At 51.5% G+C, this 24,507-nt stretch overlaps 2 protein-coding genes across 3 annotated transcripts; one reads left to right on the top strand and one right to left on the bottom strand.

Moving 5' to 3' along the window:
• Positions 1 to 400: 400 nt before the first annotated feature.
• Positions 401 to 22,365, bottom strand: TIMM13 (translocase of inner mitochondrial membrane 13). 2 transcript variants are annotated; one of them, XM_065747292.1, is made up of 4 exons: positions 22,164 to 22,365; positions 22,006 to 22,074; positions 21,790 to 21,889; positions 401 to 412 (listed from the first exon to the last, which is right to left on the bottom strand). In XM_065747292.1, the coding sequence occupies exons 1-3, from the start codon at positions 22,299 to 22,301 to the stop codon at positions 21,791 to 21,793; spliced, it is 306 nt and encodes a 101-aa protein (XP_065603364.1). In that variant the 5' UTR covers positions 22,302 to 22,365; the 3' UTR covers positions 401 to 412; position 21,790. The 2 variants fall into 2 exon arrangements, with proteins under 2 accessions (XP_065603364.1, XP_065603363.1); XM_065747291.1 differs by lacking the exon at positions 401 to 412 and having other exon boundaries at positions 21,750 to 21,889.
• TMPRSS9 (transmembrane serine protease 9) lies at positions 8,380 to 20,875 on the top strand. The gene is made up of 19 exons (XM_065747290.1): positions 8,380 to 8,497; positions 9,300 to 9,427; positions 9,793 to 9,860; positions 10,245 to 10,423; positions 10,934 to 10,975; positions 11,282 to 11,395; positions 12,700 to 12,871; positions 13,079 to 13,353; positions 13,479 to 13,615; positions 14,266 to 14,584; positions 15,278 to 15,449; positions 16,523 to 16,794; positions 17,443 to 17,579; positions 18,126 to 18,486; positions 18,567 to 18,683; positions 18,928 to 19,099; positions 19,390 to 19,655; positions 20,088 to 20,224; positions 20,692 to 20,875. Exons 1-19 carry the CDS (start codon positions 8,380 to 8,382, stop codon positions 20,851 to 20,853), a joined length of 3,348 nt encoding a protein of 1,115 aa, XP_065603362.1. The 3' UTR covers positions 20,854 to 20,875.
• Positions 22,366 to 24,507: the final 2,142 nt, after the last annotated feature.

Raw genomic sequence — 24,507 nt, 5'->3', positions numbered from 1 at the left:
TTCAAACCTTCTCTTTAGAACCAGAGATGCAGATAACTTCACTGCTTCCCATGTAGTCGCTGCTGGCTCTGTAGTTTTCCTTATTCTGTGATCCTTTCGTGGTTTTAGTGCTACTTTTTCTTTCATTTGACTCTGAAGTGGCACTGTTGGGGTTGGAGCACTGTGCAGGTGGAACTGTGATTGTGGAGGAGTCAGTCTGTCTGTCTGTCTGCTCGTCCATCCGAAGGAGCAAAACTCTCCACAGAAATGTGCTCAGTGTTGAACCTCTGTGTGGGTTTGACACGTTTCTGCCAGATGACATTTCTGTGGGGTGTTTCTCCTTCTGGCTGTCAACCTGCATGTCCTCAGCCCAGCCTGTGGACGAGCACGCAGAGGACAGCAGGTTTCAGGGCAGCACAGCAGCTCCGTGCCCAGGGACATCGATGTCGGACAGCTATAAGGGCTGAAGTTGGGTACCAAAGGGAAAAAAAAAGGTGATTTACACTTCCAATCTAAGAAGTCTCCTAAAGAAAGAATGAAAAGCGGTTCTGTGCTAAATGAAGGCATTGAGTTCAGCTCCCTGCTGCTCCTCCAAGGACCTCTGGTCCCAGTATCTCCAGGTGTGGCAGGGAACTGCTCTGCTTGTCTCCAAAGTGCATCTCGGGCAGCTGTGTCAGAAGGAAGCACTGTGAGTTAAGCCAGTGAGCTTTTCTTGCTCATTCATCAGCTGAGAAGTATCACATTATATAGTGGTCCTATTGTGAAAAGTAACTGGACTAAAATGAACTTCCTTGCTTACTGGATACTCCCAGTGCAAATTTAGTATTTACTATCTGCACCGTGTGCTCACAGGAAAGCAGCCTTTATTTCACTCTCTAACACACAGCTGATGTTCAAAGAGAGATTGCTGGTCCAGATCTGCCTTGGTACTCTCTCACCGAGGGGAGAGCTCAGGACTGAGTGTCTCTGCAGTGGAAATGATGTTAGAGCCTTTGTTAGTGGGATAATGGGAGCACTGCGCTGCTCAGCCTGTCATGAGCTGAGCTGCAGAGCTGGCAGGCAGGAAGAGGATCTTCTTACTTGTAAATTGAGAGACATCTGAAGTCCTAAAGGGACAATAAACAAGGCCTTCACAGTGTCACTGCGTTTGCTGAGAGCAGCTGAACCAGATGCACCTCCAGAAGGGATGCTGCAAGGGAGCAGTATGCAGGAGCATTACTAATCCTAGGTGCACCCAGAGCTTTGTTACTGTGAAGGATGCTCGCAGTCACAGGCAGACGGCACCGGGGGCATTGTGCTTACGTGGACAGAAAAGAGGCGTTCTCAGCACAGAACTCCATCCTGGGGAATGGAGGGTGTTTCATCTGGCAGGATTCAGGAGCTGGACTCACAGCTGCAGCACAGTCCCTGAAGGATGGGGACATAACCAACTCTGTGTGTGCTGGTTACGGAAATTGGAGGTGGGGTAAAGCAAAAGAGTGAAGCACAGGAGATGCTCATGTCACGTGAAACACAGAGGCCAGGTCAGCCAGAGCCAGCTTGACTGTGCCCACATGTGGGCATTTTGGTTTTGCTTGTTAAGCACTTCTCCATCTGGAGTGCCACTGAGCAGCTCTGTTGTTCCTCTGTGTTCTACCAGCTGTGTCCTCTCCTCTGTTCAAGCTCATGTCTTGCTGGCGTAGATGTGATTTGTTCTTTTGGCAGCAATTTGGAGCACTGAACTCACCCAGTGGGGCACACTGGAGTTTCATTTTCCTTTTTATGCTTTCTTCTTACAAAGAGGGGTTCTGCTTCTACAACAAAATGCCACAAGTCCTATACGGTGATAAACCACCAGTCCTTCACTCACCCTTCACCAAATGCTCAATCCTTCCTGAGGCTGCAGGTGGATTTGCTGCTGAGCTTGCTGTCCCCTCAGGCAAATCACATATTTCTCATACCATCATTTCACAAAGGCTCTGTCTGGGAGGCATAGCCTCAAACCATGGGGTGATGTGACAACCTGAGATCTCAACAGTGCTCAGTAGTGCTGTGCTGAGGGCTGGGCTGCTCTGTATCCCAACCTACTGGGGAATAAAGCCAACGTGTTTTATTACCTTCTTCAAAAGATTGGAGCACATTGGCTGTTTTCTGCAACAGTAATGTTAGAATAAAACATCCAAATATGCAACACAAAGACTCCAGAGCAGTCTGGACCTTGACTTCTGGGGACATCAGGTTGGATATGAGGAAAACTTTATACTCCAAAAGAGTGGTCAGGTGCTGGAGTGTGCTGCCCAGGGGGTGGTGGAGTCACCATCCCTGGAGGTGTTCAAGAAACGTGTAGATGCTGTACTAAGGGACATGGATCAGTGGGAAATATTGGTGGTAGATGGATGGTTGGATTGGATGACAGTGGAGGTCTTTTCCAACCTTGGTGATTCGTGATTCTATGATTAGGGTTTTCTAGCATTCATTATCTGCTGCAGACTAAATTAAATTGACTATTGAAGACACATTTAGTGCTGTGCTTCTTTCCCTTCTTCTTCATTGAGGTAAGGGACTTGGCTCCCCTCGTGGTGCAGGGGTGCTGCTCAGGGATGCTCTCTGGTAGACAGCAACAGAGAAAGATGGGGAGCAAGAGGGAGCCAGGGGCAAAGCAGTGTGAGGTACATGAGTGAGCATTCCTGTTTTGAAGGGGAGAGATTAAGTGTAGAGCTGGAGAGGACTGGGAAGATGGGAGGAAAGACCGGAGGAGGTAGGTGAAAGGCAGCAGGAGCAACCAAAGAGATATCAGTCCCTGCAGCAGAGATAGCCATCAGCACAATGGAGGGTCACCATCATGTTTTCACCTCAGGTGCTTTCACATTTTGCAAGAGCTCCTGTTAGTGAGTTTGACCAATTGGAAATAATTCTGTCCAACTGCTCACAGTGTATACTCCAACAAAAATCCATAAATGTGTGTTTTCTTCTCAACATTCCCACCTCAAACTCATGATCCTCTGAGAGTTCATGCTCTTCTGCCTCTCAACAGTAAAATTTGCTTTCTTTTCTTTGCTGCTTTTATGCAGTGATGTTATTGAACAGACACAGCTCCTTGCTGCTCTCCTTAAAGTATTTATAGAACATCTTGTGGAAGTAAGAAATGTCCACCTTCTACTAAGCTCTTGCACAATGGATCTTCTGTTTACAAGTCATCATCATCTCTTTATCTCTTATGGCATAAATTGTTGACAGGGAATATAGGTTACCAGAACTGAATATACTAGGAGATTCCACCTTACATTTATTCATCAGTGCTTTCTTATTTATTGGAAAAATACTCTACAAAGAGCATAAGTTAATCGTTGAGGGGGGAAAAAAAGCATGTGATAATTAATGATAACAAATTCAGATGTCAGAGAAACAATCAGCAATGTTTCCTTCTCTTCAGACAAAGAGAATTTTGACGTATCTGTTCTTTAGCTCAGTGTCTTTCCCTGTGTGCTGTGCCAGCCCCACATTCAGATAAGGAGTTACCTACAGGAGCACCACTGCTACACTGCTTCACTCCCCATGAGCCTTCAGAAGCATCAGGAATGACCACATCATACATATTCAGGACAGAGATACAGAATAATTATTACAAAATCAGAGGTACATAGAATCAACAAGGACACCATACAGAAGAGAAATGTTGGCTTTCTACAGTATGGTCTTCTTAAACCAAGAGGGCTCCAAAACCCCCAGACACCCCCAGGAGGACTGCTGATGCCAGTTCCTGCCCTTGTCTCCCTTCTGATTCAGCAGTAGCTTCTCCTGAAGTTTAGTTTCAGCCAATGGACAAACTGACAAGCTGAACCTTCCTCTGAACACCCCTCTTGCTGGCCAGCACCAGGCTTTATCTTAGAAAACCATGCGAGAGCGAGGGCCAGAGCACAGTGGTGCTGCAGTTCAGCGTGTCATCTTCAAACACACCACCTCAGCCTTCCTTTGGCTTTCAAACCATCTCTTCCCCATCATCAGAAGTGATGGAGGTTCATCGGAGTCCTCACAGCTCTGTGTGTCTATGATTTCTTGTGGAGGCACAGAGAAGGACACTGACACGTGGGTAAGCACAGCCCTGGAGGAGCCAGGTGGGAAGGAGGATGCCGTGGTGTCACACATCTCACAGTAGTCTTCTGAGATTTTGTCCAGGTCATATACACGTGGGTGATGCTGCAGTTCCTATGTTCATGTCAAGCACTGGAACGGGCTGGGCTGCCCAGGAAGGTGGTGCAGGAAGATTAATAGACATGTGGACATGTGGACGTGGCACTGAGGGATGTGGTTTCATGATGAGGGTTGGTAGCTCAGGTTGATGTTTGGAATTAATGATCTTCAAGGTATTTACCAATCTAGCTGATTGTGTGGTTCCAAACCAAAGGCCAAAGTCGACGTGTGGTCTCAATAGCTGCACACCTAATTCTACTCAATGGATCTCTGCTCGAGGAGCAGAACGTGCCCAGCATAGCACCCTAGACTGGAGTGGGGTGGATTTGGGGAGATTCATTCTTGCTGAGTTAGTACACCTGGAGCATCATCAGGGAGGCTGTGCTGGGAAAAGCTGCACCCAGGTGGGTCCCATCTCCCATCAGCAGGTGCTCCACTCACTGCTCTGTGATGTTCAGCTTCCATCCTCCAGGAGCTGCCTGGTTGTTCACAGCACCATACGGAGTCCAAGGCTGCAGGTAGAAAGGAAGGGCATAACATTCTTTGCATTTTCATTTCACCAGTGGTTCTCTTTTAATTCACATGGCTTGCTTTGAAGAAAATAAGCTTGCCTTATTCTAAAAGAAGACACGTTTTTATTGTTCTGCTAAGTATCTCTGATGTCTCTACCTTTGCACTACCTTTGAAGGCCAATGCTGACCTCTCTTGCCCTGGTCAGCATATCTGGATTGCATTTTTGAGCTTCCACATTCAGCACACTGCAAGGCAGGCAGTGACTCTGGAGCCTATTGATGGAGCAGAGGAGGGACTGCTCATCTGTATGCATTTAGGTCACAGGGACCACTGGAAAAAATGTCTCTTAGCTGTCCCAGCAGGAGCTGAATTGTCAAATGGAGATATTGTTAGCGAAACGCAGTGGCCCAAAGCACCTATCTCTGCCAGTCTCCATTACAGCTGAAAAAGAATATTTGGAGGTCTGTTAGAAAAAAAAAAGAAAAAGAGGCATCTTGGATAGACTCCCTTCCTCTCCCCTTTCTCTGTCTCTCCCACACAAAGAAGTGGCCTTTTAAAATCTCTTATCTAGAAGCTTCAGTTTAAAGAGCCGCTGATGCCTCTTGGAAAACACTGAAAAGCTCTTCAGAAACACTTCTGCTGCTCCCTGTGTCCTGCCTGCCTTTTCCCCTTCTTTTTTTCTTTCATTTTGAGATAGATTTACATTAGAAAAGGCTGTTCCTTAACAGTTTCCTGGTCTCAGCCTGATTCATAGCAGCCATAATGCCTGCTGTTGCAGCATCCAGGCTGGACCACCCACAGCATCTTCTGGACCAGTAGGGAATGGCTAGAGCTGAGCTGGCTGAGTGAGCCTTCCTCGGCATGCCAGAATGTGGGAGTGAAGAGGGAAAAGCCCTTGAATGTTCAGGATTTGTCTTAACAAGCCATTCTGTACATCTGGCATTTCCCAGAAGCCAGAGGTAATGTCCTTAAGAAACAAAACAAAGCAGAACAAACCACCAACAACAACGAACTTTGGGTGAGAAGAGCAGTGTTCCATGTATTTCTGAGACCTCCATGTCTTCCAACTGTCTCAAACCAAACTGTCCTAGACTTTGTGTACCAGTCTGTGGGGAAGGGATGTGTATTTTTTCCTCCCTCTGAGGCAGGACTATGAATGTCATTAATTGATTGTAGGGTCAGAGAAAGCCAGCTCCCTCTCTTGCCTTCTTCAACTTCTCACAAAAACCGATGTGGCAGAAGTTCAGCTGTGGGTAAGGTGAGATAGCCCAGGCTGATTCAGTCAATGCTGGCTGGTTGCTGATGACCAACAATAGGTCAGAGTGCAGACAGAAGGGGGTAACTGCCCTCTGTTTGTCAGTTCTGTCATCACATTTGGGGAACCGTCCACTGAGCACCTTCAGTGCATGAACGGCACTGATGTTGACTGATGCCACTGATGCAAGTAAAAGAAATGTGCACACCACTGGCTTGAGAGAGCTGCTCTGTGGTTCTTCATCATCAAAAGAAGCAGTCCACCTGAGATGCCCTGGAAGACTATCGAGATATAATCTCTTTCTCCACCAGCTTTGAAACTTTTCCTCCCTTGGTCACTGCAAGGACAATATGCAACAGGAACAGTAAACAGCAGTTACTTATGAGTTAATGCACACTCATAGCTCTCACTTTGAGATAAAGCATGACTGACCATTACCCCCAGTGCCATGTAGTAAATGTAATTAATATGTAATTGGCCCAAACTGAAGCAGAGAGTGGGATGAAGAAAACTCTGAGCCACTCAGGGACCTGGCTTTGCCTCTTCTTCTCCAAAAAGCAGTAAATAATATTCTTTCTTGAGGCTTCTCAAGCTTTTCTAGTAAACATATGGGATCCCAGTGCTGATTGTTGCCTTGTGGCAGAGCAGCAGCTCCCAGTCTGAGGAAGGTGAGTTTCCACCAGAGACCTCCTGTCCTCCACCTCTTCCCTAACACCTCAGTGGGCTTCTCTGTTGCCAGCCAACTCCAGGTAGACACTCCTCCATCACTGCCAATCGTTCTTACAGTGTTCATTTATGGCAGCAGATATTTCACTGAATATCTCATGGAGTTTTGGAGCTCCACTTCCCCTTTCCTTCCAAATGCATCTATGTAGGGAAGACCTCCCACATCCCACTTCCATGCTGCCCTGTGCAACACTTCACACTTCTGTGACTACTCCAGTGCTTTGCACTGACCTGTTTCTCTCTGCTCTTGTCAGTGAGCACGTAAAAGCAACAAAGACAGCTCCAGGGATGAATCCTATCAGGGGCATGCAGCAGTATCTCCTTCCCACCAGAATGTGCTCCAAGATTTCTATTACCTATAGGCAGCAAGTATTGCATTCCATCAGAGAGGGCTGGGCTGGGCTCAGCTGGGACAGACTGCTGCCCCAGGAGGACAGAACTGACAGTTCTCAGCCTTGCTGCGCCAACCTCTGATTGTCATTACCTACACTTAGCAGCAGCGTTGTTTCAAAGGAAGACCCAACCTTGGTTCCTGCATTTTCCATCCCCAAAGGATCTGAATGATCCCCAGTTGGGTCTGCTTAGAACAGGCTCTGCTGCCACACACAGCGTACCCCCTTCTCCTTTGTCTCAGGGACATTCCCTGGCACTTCTCTCTGCCCACCTCCCAAACAGAAGATCGTTTCCCATGGGTGGCTGTACGTCCCACACCTGCTGGCAGGACTCAGCTCTCTGCATTACAAGGCAGACCTGTCAGTTCCTGACCTCCAACATTGCTGGAAGGCCCCAAGAGCAAAAGCTGATGGTGCAAGTACTGGGGTGGTCACGCACCTTAGAGATGCTAGAAGAGCCAAGTCAGCCTCCACCCAGGAAAAAAAAGCAGACGCAGGCTTGGCCAGACCATCTCCCTGCACAGCTCCATTGTGATGCTGTCACTTAGCCAAGTTCTCTTTGCAGACCTGCAACCCGAGCATTTGATGTACATTTTTCCCTGCACTCCCAATTGCTCATTCTTTGGCCTGTGGGGTAGCAAGATTTTTCAGGGCTTTGTCCCACTGTTTCAGTGTTTCCTAGATTCAGTGCAATCTAGGAAACCCAGTGCTGAGAATTTGAGACTGTACTTCTAGCAAAGGCACATCATTCAGCAAAGGTTGAGCTTGGCTCCCTTTGCTGTTACGATACTTAGAAGAGTTCTGGGCATTTCAGTGGTAATAATAATAATCCCTCTGCAGATTTAGCAGCTGTGAGGCTTCAGGACTGGGATACACTCTCCAAACTACCTGAGGAGCTAATACCTTTCCCAGCAGGACAGAAGAGCAGAGGGGAGGAAACAACCTCCCATTCCTGGATCCAGGGCTGTCAGTTATCCCTGCATCAATATAGCAACTGCACTGCATTCTGATAGTGTTGTGAGAAATTTGTATGGCTGCTGCTTTCAGGCATATCTTGAAAATGGAGCTCTTGCTGTGAGTTGGCATCCCCTTTCACCCTGGCATCACAGGAGCTAGAACCCTGCTGCTAAATCAAGGCTGGGGGCTGTCTGCTGAATAAAAAGCAAATGGCAGTCTGAGGCATGGCTGGGATGCAGCAAGTCCAGTCCTTTCACCTCCTGTGCTACTGAACTGGTGAGAGCTCTGGGAGAACCTGAGCTGTTATCTCTCATTTCATCGCAAACATGTCATTTTCTTCCTCCTCTCTTTAATCGCAGAGGTCATCCTCAGAGCTGCTCAGAAGGCATGGACCAAATAAAGCCAGTGCAGAGCAGAAGTGGACCGAGGGCCAGCTGCTGGAAGGTGACCATCACTGCCACTGTTGTGGGCAGCGTGACAGCCCTCTACCTGGGGATCCTGCTGGGTGAGTGCAAAGCCGGCCATGTACCTTCATCTGCTCCAAAGGAATAATGGTCTGTGCAGCTCACAGCAACAGTTCCCATAACAGAAACCCTCAAAAGTGTTCTTCTGAGTACAGAATATCACCAGCTCTCCCCATATGCTCACCAAAACTACAGGGGCTGTAGTCACCTCCTGTTCTGAATGACTTCCTTACTGTTGCATGTGATTTATTCCCCTCTCATCCCTTCCAGAGAATTCCCAAATCCCTTGTTGCTTCCCCAGTCACCTCCTGCCTCATCCCCTTGCAGCCACTGCTGGCGTGAGACCATCTCCCTTGTCTCACCTATCACTCTGGCCACCTCTGGTGCACTGTGGCCAGATGTCACATCAGGCCAGCACCCTGGTGTGCCCAGCATCACCTGCGTGGTAGATCCTACCAGCACATCTCTGCTGCAAGATGCCACTTTCTGAGCTGGTTTTGGTAACGAGCACACCTTTCCCCATCTGTTCCTGCAAGGATGGGATTGCCCTGCTGGGCTGAAACCTTGTTTGGGAACTGTTGCCTCAGGCTTGATAAAATCTACAGTTTTAATATTCAAATTAGCTGTAAGTTCAGATTTCTCCTCTTATACATGTGCTGGGTTGCCCTGCATGGCCACGTGGTACCTCCAAGGCACTGCAGGGACAGACAAGCTATTAAAACCAGGGAGGTTTTAAGGACACGAGCAAACCCATGTTCCAAAGCTGAGGAAAGCCAAACCCAGCTGTAGCCCAGACCTCCATGCACCCTTAGTGCCTCTGACAGACACCTTCCCTCCCTGCAGCTTGTCATCCTGCAGCAGAGACCAGCTTTGAGCACACAGTGGAGCTGCGAGGGATCACATTCAACAGCAGCTTGCAGGCAGAGAACTCGGACTATTACCGGGTGCTGACCCCCGCCCTCGAGCGGCTGGTGAGTTGGGCTGTGCTGGCTGCAGCTCTGCACCCCACGCTCGGGGCAGGGGGCTGCTGGGTGTCCTGGGTCCTGTCCCTGCTGAGTAAAGTCTGCAGTGGTTCCCTGAGGCCCAGCTCAGCTGTCCTCACTCAGCAAAATGTGGAGAAGACACTGAGAGCAGGAGGAACACGAGCATTTCTTAATCATCAGGGTGGGAGCAGGGAAACGTGTTCAGATGAGCTGGACTCAGCTGCTCCTGCTGCCTGAGGAGACGAGAAGATGCTCCAGTTAGCTACAGCTCCCTGAAAATCCCGGGCACCAACCAGACCCATCTTCCTGGGCGCTGCCCACTGAAAGCATGACCATCCTTCTTTGCTTTGCAGTTTCTGTCCAGTTTCCAGGACTCCCAGCTGGACTGGAGCTGCACCGGTTGCACCATCCTGGGCTACAGGTGAGCATGCTCAGGGTGCTCTGATGAGCTCTGCTGCAGGTGAGCACACACCTGTGCTCTTATTCAAAACTTGCAACAAGAAAAACAGCTTTTAAGTCAAGGCTGGAATTGTTTGGAGGGGGGGGGGAAGGATTTCACCAATGTTTTGGCTTTTTTAATTTGGAAATGTAATCAGAAAAGCAGAGGGTTCAACCAAAAAAGAACTCTGGGGCAAAGAAGAAAATGCAAATGACTGTTACGATCCAGAGCAAACCTTCAGGGGCACCTGGGCCTGAAATTGAGGGCTGTTTTTTTCCCTCAAGCTCCCCGTAGGAGCGTAGCCTAAGAAGCTGTCCCTTCCACCGCTGATGGAGCCAACGTGCTCCGTAATTCTGTGTCTTCCAGCAGGAGTGGGAACTCGAGTGTGATTGTCCGCTTCCGCCTCCGCTTCGCTCCGCAGGATTCGCAGCCCCTGAGCTCTGCCACGGAGGAGGAAGCACTGCGGCATGGGCTGGCGGCCGCGCTGCAGGAGCAGGGCCTCTCCCTGGCCGCCTTCGGGACGATAGCCTCAGCTTCTCTTACAGGTGTGCTCCTCCTGTCACCACTGTGCAGTCAGAGCAAGGTGGCCTGGGCTGCTTGCTAGCAGCACAGCTCGCACCAGCAAGACCGCCAGGTGGGGTCTCAAATAGCCGTACTGGCTCAGGGCTGGACACCCAGCTGAGGCTTTGCGCCCAGCAGCAATGTAAAGTGTTCCCTGAAACCACCTGACTAGAAATTCTCTTCTCCTTTGCTAACTGGAGAGTCGTGTGTGAGCACCCCCAAACCCTGCAGGGCCATAGATAGCTGCTTCCTCCCCATGCTCTGTGCCCGTGGTGGAGCAAAGCGGCGAAGGGCTGCGGGAGGTGAAGGGGACTGGGAGTGTGCTGCAGGGCTCCTGTGGACCATGGGACAGGGAAAGCGGTGGCCAGGAAGGCTGGAGGTGAAGCACAGCCTCTGCCAGTGCTGCCTAGGAGCAGCAGTCACGTCAGCACACAGCTCCTGTGCCCCCATCTGGGACATCCTCACTGAGCCCCACTTCCATTCTGCTGTTACAGGTCCCAGCCACGTTCCTTTACACAGACCAGGACTGAAGTCAGGTAAGAGCTGGGCAGCAGTTCTCTTCTAAGTGCTCACAGCACTGCAGTGTGCCCCAGCTCCCTCCAGCCTCGTCCTCTCTGGTGCTTTGCCTGCAGATACAAAATGTGTTTGTGTCCCATTTCATACACCACCTCACGATCTGGGGCCGTGCTCCCCTGCTCCCCACAGTTCAACAAGAGCTGCAGCTCAGCTGCTGGCTCCATCCCTGGGGACATGGGCACTGCTAGCTGAGCATCGTGGGGGTGGGGGGCACCTGCTGGGTGGTCTGCAGAAGACACAAGTGACCGGAGCCTTGCTGTCCCCAGGGAGCTGCCCTGGTGACATGTTCATGTGCCACAACACGCAGTGTGTGTGGAAAGAAAACCCTGAATGTGATGGCCAGGAGGACTGCACCGATGCCTCTGATGAAAAGGGCTGCGGTGAGTCTCCTGCAGCAGCACTGCTGGGGCTGGGGGATGGGCTGCTCCTGTTACCATCAGCAAAGGGACATGACAGCACTGGGGCAGAATGTCATATTCCCAGTGAATCCGATGAACCCAAGCTGCAGCCATTCAGTGGCAGTGCCCCAGGGAGCCTAAGGGCATTGTTGACAGTTTATGGGGTGGTTCAGCCCGGTTCTGTGACTAATGGGGTGGGGGAGCCACCATGCCCCAGGAAAGAGGAAGGGGGAAAAGAAAAGGAAGAGGGTAGGGAGGGAGATGGGTAAAAACAAAACAGTGGTAACAATCTGAGGAGGAAAACTAATTTACTAAATAAGATATCAGAATGCAAAATAATACAGGATAGAACAATATAATTGGAATTGAAGCTAATAAATCAAATGAGAGAGTGTCCAAAACCGAAGGGCATATGCTAAAACTGAAGGTGAGACAGCTAGGGAACCTCCACTGCTGAGATGAGCAGCAAAAAGAAGCAGTCTCAGGACTTGTGTGCAGTTTGGTCTTTCCCTGTGGGTGGAAAATGGGAACACAAAGTCCTCTGGGGTATGGAGTTCTTCTCTTCTGAGAGCCAGGTACCCAGAAATCCAGCAGTCCACAGACTTGGAGCATTAACTCTTGGACTCCCAATGCTTCACATGATGTTGCAATGTGGAATACCAATAACAAAAATCATAAAACCATGACAGGCATACCCAGCCCCATCTCCACACGCCTGGAGCTGAGCTGTCTTAGGGCCTTCAGGAGCACATCTGACATCTGGTGTAGTCACACACTTCCTTGCCTGAAAGGACAAAGGAAGAGGGAGCACAAAGGGAGAGCCAGGCATTCTGCAGCCATCTCCCACAGCCACTGCTGGAGACAGAGAGCCTCTCCCATTCCCCCTGCAACGCTATCACTCCCCTGTGCACCCCCAGGATGACCTGTACAGGTCCAGCAAGCAGCTCACACCTATGTGTCTACAGTGTGCTAGGTAGTCACCTCTGCATAACTGTGAACTGCTGGAAGCAGCTCAGTAGTGGCTGAGCTTGTGAAACTAGCAGTTATCTCTCTCTGGATTTTTCTTGCTTGTGGGAGTTTCAGAGAGGACCCTGTGGTTGGTCAGTGTTTTGCAGTGCCCTTTTCCAGGTCTGCAGGCTAAAATCTGGTCTCTCGTGACTTCCCTAGAAATGTTTTGTTTCATGAGTACATGCAGGGAGCCTGCACAAGCAGATTTTCCCACCTGCCCCAGAGAATGCTTTGCCAGGGCACAGCTGGCACAATCCTGATGTTCTTGTCTCTCTCAGACTGTGGGAGCCGCCCTGCCATGCAGACTGCCAGCAGGATAGTTGGAGGCACAGAGGCATCCAGAGGGGAGTTCCCCTGGCAAGTCAGCCTGCGAGAAAACAACGAGCACTTCTGTGGTGCTACAATTCTCACGGAGAAGTGGCTGGTGTCTGCTGCTCACTGCTTTACTGAGTAAGTCCTAGCCGTGCTAGCTTGCCCCATTTCCAAACGCTGTTACATCTTCTGGCCCAGGCCCCCACTGCACAATGCTGCTTCATCAAGCATCACAATGCAGAGGGCTCATGTCCCACAGCAGACAGCAGGACGTGCAGGAGATGGCACTGCCTGAATGCGGGGCGATGCTGCAGGGATGCACAGCCCCAGCTGTCACTCTTCCAGGTTTCAGGATCCGGCCATGTGGGCAGCTTATGCGGGGACCACCTCCATCAGCGGTGCAGACAGCAGTGCAGTGAAAATGGGCATCGCCCGGATCATCCCACACCCCTCCTACAACACCGACACGGCCGACTACGATGTGGCCGTGCTGGAGCTGAAGAGACCTGTGACCTTCACTAAGTACATCCAGCCCGTGTGCCTGCCACACGCCGGGCATCACTTCCCCACCAACAAGAAGTGCCTGATCTCCGGCTGGGGCTACCTCAAGGAGGATTTCTGTAAGCAAAGTGTGGCAGGCGCCGAGGGAGGCACCAGGGAAGGGCATGCAGATGGGGCGGGCATCACACAGGGGCCCACGCCAGGCTCCCTGCGGGGAGCTCATGGTTGCATCTTTCCTGTTTAGTGGTGAAACCCGAGTTCCTGCAGAAGGCAACGGTAAAGCTGCTGGACCAGGCGCTGTGCTCCAGCCTCTACAGCCATGCCCTCACAGACAGGATGCTGTGTGCTGGATATCTGGAGGGGAAAATTGACTCCTGCCAGGTAAGTGTTGCCCCAGGAGGGTGGCACACCTCCTTGCATGAGGCTTTTCCTTGCTGGTATGAACCAGGCAGCATTTCCAGAAGCAGAATTTGACACCATGCTTGCAGCCCCCCACCAAGGTCTGAGGCCATGCCTTGGATCCAGCCATGGGTCAGGGACTGCAAGAGAAAAACAGGGATATGTTCTGTAGTGCTCAGAGCAGGGCACTGCTGTTCGAGGGGACCCTTTGGCTGTTTAACTGCCTTCCTCTGCTTGCTGACTTGTAGTCACCATAGGACCAACTTAAAAAACAACCATGCAAAGATTAGCATGGCCACCCTGGTTTGTGTATCATGCAGTGTCCACCCACCATCTGGCTCTCCAGGGGTGGTTGGGCTTAGCCTTTACAAGCAGCAGTTTGACAACTCACTGAACCAGCAGCCTTAGATCTTAATGAGGATGTCCTTGTGCTCTTCTGGTATACCAAGGGCATAAGGCTACAGCTTAACAGCAGAGCACATTAAGGGCAGTGTGGGAGTGCTTCACCCATCGCTAGGCTGAAGCAAATCCACAGAGGTGATGGGGGCTATGTGGACTTGGAGGCATGCTGAGGGAACTGGGAAGTTCAGAGCGAACCCAGGAAGTGTTCACCACCTGGGCTTCTCTTGCAGGGTGACTCTGGTGGGCCGCTGGTTTGTGAAGAACCATCTGGAAAGTTTTTCCTGGCAGGAATTGTGAGCTGGGGAATTGGATGTGCTGAAGCCAGGCGGCCGGGGGTTTACACACGTGTTACCAAACTGAGAGACTGGATCTTGGATGCTATTTCTCCCTTTCCCACCTCCATAGCACACAGTGTCCAACTAATACACTCCAGTACCAACAGTAACGTGGTCACTGCTGAAGAGATCAACACCACCACCAGCACAGCATTCCCCACCTCTTCATCAGTCCTGGCTGCCAGCAAACTAGCAACTGCACCCAGACCACAAGGTATGAATACCCACAGGGTGGGTACAACCTCACAGGGAGGAGTGGCTGGCACATGTCTGAGTGCAAGGTCTGATCTTCCACTGAGCTGAAATTCCCATCAGTAGCTGACCCACACAAGCATTGTGTGGCACTCAGTGCCTGCACAGCGAGTCTCATGGGCTCCTTTACCTGTGCAACCAAACTGACAGCTGTGTGCACTGCATCAGGCTTCAGTATTGTCTGATGCTGCATAACTCCTTCACTCGCTGCTCTTTGCCACCAATATATTTCCCAGAAGTTCAAAATCAATAGCTGCAACCTGGCAGCAGCCATGCATCTTCTCACTTAGGTTCCCTTTGGGAAGGAAGCATGACTTGGCAGCTCCAAGAAGCTCTGCAGGGAGAAACAGATGTAAGCCATATTTACAAATTTAGGATTAAACTCCTCTCTGGAGTAACAGGCACAGAGCTGCTGGTCACACTGCCTTTGAGAAAGGCATAGGCCTGAGAACTTGCTAAGAATAAGCTGTGTCTGTGGTGAAAGCCCATGTACTGCTGTGCATAGCCACCCCATGGTCAGCAGGCATGGGCAGCTGTCCCCACCTTCAGCCCTGACCTGTCCCTGCTCAGACCTCCTGCTTAGAGAGAGTCAAAGCCTCTGCTCACTTCTCTGCTTCTGGGAGCACTCACAGGTCATGTTTTGGCTTTCATTCAGAGTGCGGAGGACGACCTGGCCTCTCTAAACCCAACAAGATCGTGGGAGGAACCGATGCTGCCAGAGGAGAGATCCCCTGGCAAGTCAGCCTGCAGGAAGACTCGATGCATTTCTGTGGGGCCACCATCATTGGAGACCGCTGGCTGCTGTCAGCTGCACACTGCTTCAACGAGTGAGTCTGTGCCTGCTGGTGCAGGTACAGATAGGAAATATTGGCTATAACGTAGGAAATAAACACACAGTGAGAGTGGTCAGGTGCTGGAGTGGACTGCCCAGAGAAGGGGAGGGGGCTTCACCATTCTGGCAGGTGTTCAAGAAGCATTCAGATGTTGTACTAAAGGACACTGTTCATTGGGCAGTATTGGACTGGATGATCTTGGAGGTCTTTTCCAACCTTGGTGACGCTGAGATTCCATGGTTAGAGTGAAGGTGGGCAGTTCACACCTCCACTGGCCCAGTTACATGCATCTATAGATGACCCAGCACAGGGCAGGAGTAGCAAGAGCACAGTGCTTGCCAACCACAAAAATCCTGAAAGCAAAAACAGTGGGGGATCAGCTGGGAGTTCCAGGAGGACCTCGTGTTAAACAGATGGGCAATAAAACAGAAAGTAAAACCCCAAGCAGGCAAGTGTGAAGGTGGGCATGGAACAAATGCACAGCTCTGTCCATCTGCAGCAAACCATTTCTCACATCGCATGCAATGCTCAGGTTACACCTTGTAAAAAGCATAACACAGTGCTTTGGAAGCAGAACAGCACCCAAGCCAAGCCTGACAAAATAGGCCAGAACGCAGGCAACTGGGGAGGGGAGCATGACTTAGGGTCTGTACAGCTGTGGGCAGCAGTCAGGGAATGTCTTCTTATTAGCTTTGTAAGATACCACATTAAATTGTGAAAAACAAGCAAAAAGCAGCAGCTCTTCATCATTAAACAGTGGACCTTTTCACTGTATGAAGTGATGTATTTCTGAAGTTCACATGTGGCTAAAAAATGAGAAAACTGGAAAAAATCTAGTAGAAGCCATCCATCCCGAGACTCTGAGTATAAACACCATTTGTATGCTGTTGTTCTCCTCAAGTCACACATTCTGGGGGGTGAGGAGAGGATTACCACTCAATTTCCTGCTCCTACACATCCTACAGGTGCCACTGCTGGAAGCAGAGCAATTTAAACAGCCTGCCAGCTCAGAATTCAGGATAGGTGTACGTGTGCGAGCATGTGTATTCAGGACTGTGTATTTACAGGACAAATCCAGAAGAGATTGAAGCCTACATGGGAATGACATCACTAAACGGAACAGACGGGAGCACAGTGAAAGTCAATGTAACACGAGTGATCCTGCATCCTCTCTTCAACCCAATCCTTCTGGACTTCGATGTAGCTGTACTTGAGCTGGCAAAACCCCTCGTCTTCAACAAATACATCCAGCCCATCTGCCTCCCACTCGCTGTGCAGAAGTTTCCTGTTGGCAAGAAGTGCATCATTTCTGGGTGGGGAAACCTCCAAGAAGGGAACGGTAAGCAGTGCTGTGTTATCAGTTCATTTGCTCTGGAACAGTGACAGATTCAGCAGCAAAGCCTGCATGACTGTGACCCTACATGTATACAAGGTAGGTCAGGACCTAACAAACATGAGTAAGCGAGAAACAAAGCACACCTCAAACTGCAGTTATTTGGGATATAAGGTCAGTATAAGGTCAGAGAGATTGGCAGGAACCAGGAGAACCCATCTGGCTCCCTCCAATGGTTCTCCCATATTAAGCACGAGTGGGGCACTGCCTTGGCAGCACTTCATGCACTAAGCTCAGTGATGAGGCTCAGTCAAAATGAGTACTGAGAAAGAGCAAGGATCCCAATTCAGGGGGAAGGCCTGGGGGGGCTACGTGTGCCACCAGAGAAGGTCTTCTGTGTCTCTACCTTGGCAAGGAGCCCACCAACTGCCAAGACAACAGAACATGGCTGCCTGTGCCCAGTGGCCTGTATCCAGGCACAAAACTGCACCCTGAGGTGAGCCAGGAGCTTCAAGGGCATCCAATAGGAGGGTAGTTCATACAGGATGCAGCTCCTGTCTGGGATTGGAGCTTGTTTTTCTGATGTGTGTGCTGGAGCAGCCAGAGCTCTTGCTTCCCTTTGCTGCACTGACTAATCCCATGGTCTTCACACAGTCACCATGTCTGAGAGCCTGCAGAAAGCCTCTGTGGGCATCATAGACCAGAAGACCTGCAACTTCCTCTACAACTTCTCCCTCACTGAGCGGATGATCTGCGCTGGCTTCCTGGAGGGGAAGGTAGACTCATGCCAGGTAGGAGCCTGGGGTTTCTCCACGCCTCTGCACATTGCTCCAGAAAGATGTGCTAACTCAATAGCCTCAGCATGGCAATAGGAAATATTTACCAAGCTTCCCATGCGCACCTTAGCTCAAAAGCACAGCCTGCTCTCCTGCAACTTTAAAAAATCGAATGAAGGTCCATCAAATTAAGCATGACTTAAACCACTTCCATCCTGCTGCCCCATCTGGGCTGCCTGCAGCCCTGGCTGAAGCAGGTTACCTGTGGCAGCAAAACAAGTGGTGGTTGTTGGTGACTTCCCTCCACTTGCAGAAAGGTGCTACCAGATGTTAGCATTCCTGACAAATGCCACTGTGCAGCTGTGCAGCCAGGTTGAGCCATCAACACCAGTTTCAGCCTCTGGGCAGTCATGTCTTGCACGTGGTGCATGGGAGCAGAGCTCCTCAGAGCTGGAAGAACTGGAGGTTAGCTAACACCTCCCAGTGTGGCTGAGGAGCAGTTCTGTGCACATCTGTGCTGGGGACATGGGCTGAGCAGCCATGGCCTTGCTTCTTCTCCAGGGAGATTCAGGTGGGCCCTTGGCCTGCGAGGTCACCCCGGGCGTGTTTTATCTGGCTGGCATCGTGAGCTGGGGAATTGGATGTGCCCAGGCTAAGAAACCCGGCGTGTACTCCAGAATTACCAAACTCAATGACTGGATCCTGGATACCATCTCCCAGTCCCCCAGTCCCAGTACAGGAGCTCCTTTCAGTTCAGCCACCACTGGAACTTCTACTGCAGACATCCTCACCCTCCATCCCAGTACAACAGCTACAAGTCCCATCAACGGAACCACCCTGAGCATGAAGACTTCCACCACCGTGGAAGAAACCTCCACAGCTCTGACAACCACTGAGCTTCCCAAGCCCACCCAAGCCCCAGGTAAAAGTCCAGCAATGGCAAATCCATTGAGACCTCCAGCCCTGGCACAGAGGGTTCTGAGTTGGGTTGTTGTCTTCCAGTGGTGCCTTGTACCAGCCTCACCTTCAGGTGTTCCAGCAGCATCTGTATTGGAAAGGAAAATCCTGAATGTGACGGAATTGTTGACTGCAGCAATGGCTTTGATGAGAGCAACTGTGGTAAGCACTGCTCTGCAGCCTCCTGCACAGCCTGCCCCTACGAGCTGGCACACCAGCTCTGCACAGCAGCACAGCCCAGAAGTGCTCTCCATCTGAGCACTGTTACTTGGGCTGCACATCCCTTGCTGTGTGACAGCTCGGGTCGCACATCCCCATGTGTGATAACGAGTTCCCAGACATGGGGAAGGGATATCCCTTATGCTTACTGTTATTTAAAACCATAGTGCCTCTTTTTCTGTCCCAGACTGCGGCTTAACCACTGCTCTGGCCTCCAGCAAGATCGTGGGTGGGAGCTCTGCAGCTCGAGGAGAATGGCCCTGGCAAGTCAGTCTCTGGCTTCGGCAGAAGGAGCACAAGTGTGGGGCAGTCCTCATTGCTGACAGGTGGCTGCTGTCTGCAGCTCACTGCTTTGATATGTAAGTCTGAGGTGGGCCTCGGCCTCCTTCCCACCTGCCCTTCCCCTTCCTTGTGGTCCAGCACCGTGGTTGGGGCACTGTGCCTCACTGGAAGCACACACTGTTTGTCAGAGATGTGTTCCTATGGGTAAGAATGAAGAATGAGCGGAGCAAAGCCTGAGTGCACTGCAGTGTGAGGGAGACAGGCTGCAGCCTCAGCATGTGGCCGTGGTGCATCCCACCCACAGGTGCAGGAGCAGCACTCCTTGCTAGCCATGCTCCTAACAGCCAGCTCTGCTGTCTTTCTGCAGTTACAGTGACCCCAAAATGTGGGTGGCCTTTCTAGGAACACCCTTCCTGAATGGCAACGATGGCAAAATGGAGAAAATATTCCGAATCTACAAGCACCCTTTTTACAACGTCTACAGCCTGGACTACGATGTGGCACTGCTGGAGCTGAACGCACCCATCAAGTTCAGCAGCACCATCAAACCCATATGTCTCCCAGACAACTCACACATCTTCCAGGAAGGAGCCAGGTGCTTCATCACAGGCTGGGGCTCCACCAAGGAAGGAGGTACTGGCTGGAAGGGCTCCCTCACACCCACGATGACCACATTAAGTGCCACCCACCCTGCAGGCCCAAGCAGCTACACTTCCCATCCCACTGCCCCAAATATTCCACATAACCCATCCTTTGTAGGGAATACCTCTCCAGTCCCCCACAGGCTGTACCCATCCGTCTGGTTACACCTTCCTAACTCCCCATCTCTCCAGCTGCTCCAGCCATGCTCCTGCAGTACAAGGACTGCTTCAATCCCATTTCTGTCCAGTCAGCCTGACAAATAATAGACCAAAGAGACCTTTTTGTGCTTGCTCTGATGGGGAGGAACCAGGTGCAGGTCTCCCCCTCTGGCACATGAGTAAAGCTGCAGGGACACTGCTCCTACACGTGCTTGTACTTCTCATGTGCTCTGCACCAAGCTAACAGCAATATTTGTCTCCTCAGGTCTCATGACAAAGCATCTGCAGAAAGCAGCAGTGAATGTGATTGGGGACCAGGACTGCAAAAAGTTCTATCCTGTCCAGATCAGCAGCAGGATGGTGTGTGCTGGTTTCCCGCAGGGTACCGTCGACAGTTGCTCAGTGAGTGTGAGAGCAGCAAGTGGTGCTGTGGGATGGAGCAAACTCGTGCCAAGTCCCCCTGCCATGTCCTTCAGGAGGGCCGTGCCCTGCCCCCCAGCTCAGCTGTCCACCCCACCACCCATCCTATCACCCCATCTCAGTCCATCCCGCACACACCATGCTCTGCATGAGTAACCACGACAGGCTGACACAGGGTGACAGGATACACACACAATATACAAACAGGTCACCATGATGGTACCACAGAGTCCATTTCATGACCCTGTTGCATATCTGGAAATGCCTCAAAGTCTCAACCTCTGTGCACATGAATGCATTGCTGAGCAGCACTCTGGGCTTCAGGGCAGGTGGGCAACAGGACAAAAAATGCTCTGCATCCTAGACAGCACAATATTCTCAAAGCTGGGGGCTGGGTTGGCTTGGCTCTCTTCTTGGCTTGGTACAGGACCCTTTTTCTCTCTCTGCAGGGTGATGCAGGTGGTCCCCTGGCATGCAAAGAACCCTCAGGACGGTGGTTTCTAGCAGGAATCACGAGCTGGGGCTATGGCTGCGCCAGGCCATACTTCCCTGGGGTCTACACCAAAGTCACAGCAGTCCAGGGCTGGATCGCGCAGAACCTCAAGCTCTGAAGCTGAATTTCACCACTCAGGGAAGGAGGAACGAGAGGAGTAATTGCGAGGGGACACACCAACCCCATCACCACTACTGTACATTTCTTGGATGCTGCAAAGGGGTAAAGATGGTCTGCGAGTGTGAAGCAAATGCTCGTGTTTGTGACCCACTGCAGTCGTGACACCGGGTTATTTGATAACTGCTTTGCTTAGAAAGATGCAATTCTAGACTTTTGTTTTGTTTTGTTTTCTATGAATAAATGAGGCCTGTCTCGTCTTAAGACCTGGCCAACATCCTGTGCATTAACAGCTGTCCTTCCGAGTCGGAGGGCTGCCACAAACACCCACCAGTCACAGCACATAGGGACACTGCCTGCTCACCACCACCCCACAGTTAATCCAAGAAATAAACGACCTTGATTGCAGCCCTGAGCTATGCCCTGCAAAGCCTCAGGCCCTCACTGTCCGGATGGTGCCGTTATGTTATGCAGCAGCTTTTGGACGGGATATGCTACCATTTGTGGTCCACACACAGTGCGAGTCAATTTGGTGTCTCACTGTGCTGCCCCAGAGAAGCTATAGGAGTGACACACTTAGGATTCAGCCTGCCCAGGCCCTCACCTGCATCTGTCAGCAGGGGCTTCTCACCCCCACCGCAGCTCCCTCTGTGTGAGGAAAAGGGTGATGAAATGGTCAAGGATTAAGGCACAGACACACGGACCGCTGCTCGGGTTAAGGCGGGGGTGGGAAGCTCTGAGTGCTCAGGTACTCAGGGCACACAGCAGCGACAGCCGGGGCCGCAGAGCTCCCACGTGTGACACAGACTCGGGCACCTCCCGCTCCAAACAGAGCAGCGTTGAGCTTCAGAGCAACAGCCGCGGTGCTAATGAGAGCCAGAGGACGCGCAGGGTTCAGCGTGGGTTTATTACCGCCGCCTCCGCGCTCCGTCCCCGCGTCACATGTTGGCCCTCTCCCGCTGCAGCCGGGAGTTGTAGGCGCGAGAAACCGCGTTCCAGGCGTCCATGTATCGGTCCATGCACATTGCGATGCACTTCTGCGGCACACGGAGCCCTGAGCGGGGGCAGCCCCGGGGAGGTGGGGGGGGGCAGCCCCCGGGAGTCCCGGAAGGGGGGTCCGCCCGCCCGCCCCGCCTGCCCCCGCCCCGCTCACCTGCTCCGAGTTGTCCAGCGCTCCGCCGGGCTTCCCGATGCACTTCCGAAAGCATTTGTCCGTCATACGCTGCGTGCGGAGAGAGAACCGTGAGCGGCCCGAACCGCATCCCCCCCTTCCCCCTCCCCCCTCCCCCACCTCCGTCCCTCGGACCGGACCTGCAGCAGCTCCTGCGCGTTGGCCACGGCGATCTGCACCTTCACCTGCTCCATGATGAGCCCCGGGTCCAGCTTGCCCCCCCCGCCGGCTCCGGAGCCGAAATCGGAGCCGAAGTCGGAGCCGAAGCCGCTCTCCATGGCGCGGAGTGGCGGCGGGGCCGGCCCGCACGCGCTGCCGTCGCAATGGCCGCCGATGAACTACGGCTCCCGGCGCGCCCCGCGCGGCCCCGCCCGACAGCCCCGAACCCGCGCGCGTCCCCGCGGCGCAGAGCCGGGGCCGCGCCTGGCTCGGATTTGCCGAGCGCCGCTTTGGTTCCCCGCGCCGGCTGGTGTGTGTGCAGCGATGGGGGTCCTCGGTGCAAGGAGCAGTGCGTTCATTCCGCACAAGGCAGCGGGGGGTGCTGGTGCTGGAGCTTTCCGTTTCAGCTTCTCCCGGTGCACAGCCAGCCCTGTTCTCCCTCCGCCTCACGCGGGGCCGCAGCAGGCGTTGCACACACCAGGTGCCGGGGCTCTGCGCTCGCATTTCACGGGCACTGCTCTGGAAATTGCTCGGTATGGCATAACAAGCAGTGCACGTTCACCAGATGGGGAGCAGCTCGAGGTCGGACAGGAGTCACTGTGATGGTGGAAAAGAGGGGACAGAAGAAGTGGGCGTACGACCACCCTAAGTGCTACTGTGCATGCCCAGGGGGGCATTAGCATGTATTACTGAGCTATTAAGAATTAATATGTATAGCAACACTGTATATGTATGTGCAAATTGAATAAACACAGAACTTTCACACTGTCACGTTGCCCAGCACAGACCACCAGGAACGCTGCATCCTCACACTGCTTCATGGATGCTGGCTCTCATCAGCTGGCACTGAAGCGTGGTGGGTGTCCACAGTGCAGAAGGGCACTGGAAGATCACGCTGCTATTTAACCCAAGTCTGGCATTGCCTCTTCAGCCACCAGGGTCGTGCTGGGCCCAGGAACCAGCCCAGCACTGCCAGGACAGCTGGGAGCTGACAAGGGGCGATGACGGACACAGCACAGCAACGAGTTGGGCTGCACTGTGACTCCTAACAGGTCTGCATCCCTCTGCTGCTATCCTCAAGCAGGGGTGAAGATGACTGAATGGAAACAAACCCTCCAGCACAGAAGCTTCAGACCTTCCCCTCCCCTCATCGTTGCTCATTTGCTCGTGCTATGCACAGCCAGCAGCAGTGCTGCTCGGAGGGAAGGACAGTGCTTCCCCCATGGCACTGCCTGCACGAAGCTTAAGAAGGCTTCACTGGTTCCTTGTTCACCCGGAGCACTCCCACACGTGATCCCATCGATCCCTCTCAGAATGTGGACAGAGGACACTGATCCTCTGTCTCCATAAGGTCCTCCAATGATGCCCACTGCATCAGTTCAACGAAAGGAAGAAACAAATAAAATGCAAAACATTTATTTGAGTGTGTTGTACAAAAAGTTTCCAGTCTTAAAATGTATATTACAAATCATTGAAAAAGACAAGACATTTGGCATGCATATTCTAAAAAGAAAAAAATAAAATAAAACCACAACATTTTGAAATGGTAAAGTCTAGATCATTATGTAGTTCTCGTGAGCTCCATTAACACTTCCATCCTTCTGTGCTTGCTTTCCAATTTGTACTCCCTCACAATTCCTTCTTTTAAATAAAACTCAAGCTTCCCAAAGATGGGCTGCAGCAGCTGAGTGCAGTGACACTGCCCCACGGGCACAGCTACCTACATGATGATGCAGGACAAGATGCACAGTTCAAGTTGTAAGGCATCATCATCATCTCTGGGAAAGTTTAACCCAGAAGGTACTGTCGCGCCCCAAGGCAAAGCATTCTGGCTCAGCCTTGCTTAGAACAGCTTTATTGCTCATGATGTTATGTGATGGAGATCTGGGCAGCTGACACGGCAGCAGTCACCTGACAAAGGACCACCACTTGGTTAGCAGCCAACAGGAAGATGTGGAAGTCCCATCAGACTTCTTCCTGAGCTCTGCACACATTTGCTGCTCGTGTAGTACTTTCGACATAAGGAGTCCTATTCATCTCTAGACCTTAGCATTTCAGAAAGGCATTATGCTTACAAATGATAATTGCATGTAAATATGATTTTGTATTAAAAAAAACAAACAAACACTTAAATTATTTTAAAGTGGTTTAAAGCTAAGCACATTGAAGGGCAATTAAAAATTCTGTTTCCCAGGCCATTGTAGACATCAGACAAACGACAATCTCTCATTTGTCTGCAATTCAGCTAACACAATGATTCAAAAATGCAATCATTATCTCACCTTCCACTCACTGGTTTACAACAAAGCTTTGTCCCCTGCTTGC

Source organism: Cyrtonyx montezumae, unplaced genomic scaffold (genome assembly GCF_038088225.1).
Source record: "Cyrtonyx montezumae isolate F1298 unplaced genomic scaffold, pur_monq_1.0 scaffold_44, whole genome shotgun sequence".
In the NCBI taxonomy this organism is placed as follows: Eukaryota; Metazoa; Chordata; class Aves; order Galliformes; family Odontophoridae; genus Cyrtonyx; species Cyrtonyx montezumae.
Note: the sequence above shows the minus strand (reverse complement) of the source record. Positions and strands in the feature narration are given on the sequence as shown.

Excerpts from the sequence above, each read along its gene's own strand:
- TMPRSS9 (XM_065747290.1), top strand. The coding sequence starts at position 8,380 with ATGGACCAAATAAAGCCAGTGCAGAGCAGAAGTGGACCGAGGGCCAGC. Across the intron at positions 10,976-11,281 it reads CAGACCAGGACTGAAGTCAG|GGAGCTGCCCTGGTGACATG; the intron begins GTAAGAGCTGGG and ends TGCTGTCCCCAG. Across the intron at positions 13,354-13,478 it reads CTACCTCAAGGAGGATTTCT|TGGTGAAACCCGAGTTCCTG; the intron begins GTAAGCAAAGTG and ends TTTCCTGTTTAG.
- TIMM13 (XM_065747292.1), bottom strand. The coding sequence starts at position 22,301 with ATGGAGAGCGGCTTCGGCTCCGACTTCGGCTCCGATTTCGGCTCCGGA. Across the intron at positions 22,075-22,163 it reads ACGCGCAGGAGCTGCTGCAG|CGTATGACGGACAAATGCTT; the intron begins GTCCGGTCCGAG and ends CTCCGCACGCAG. Across the intron at positions 21,890-22,005 it reads CGCTGGACAACTCGGAGCAG|AAGTGCATCGCAATGTGCAT; the intron begins GTGAGCGGGGCG and ends CGTGTGCCGCAG.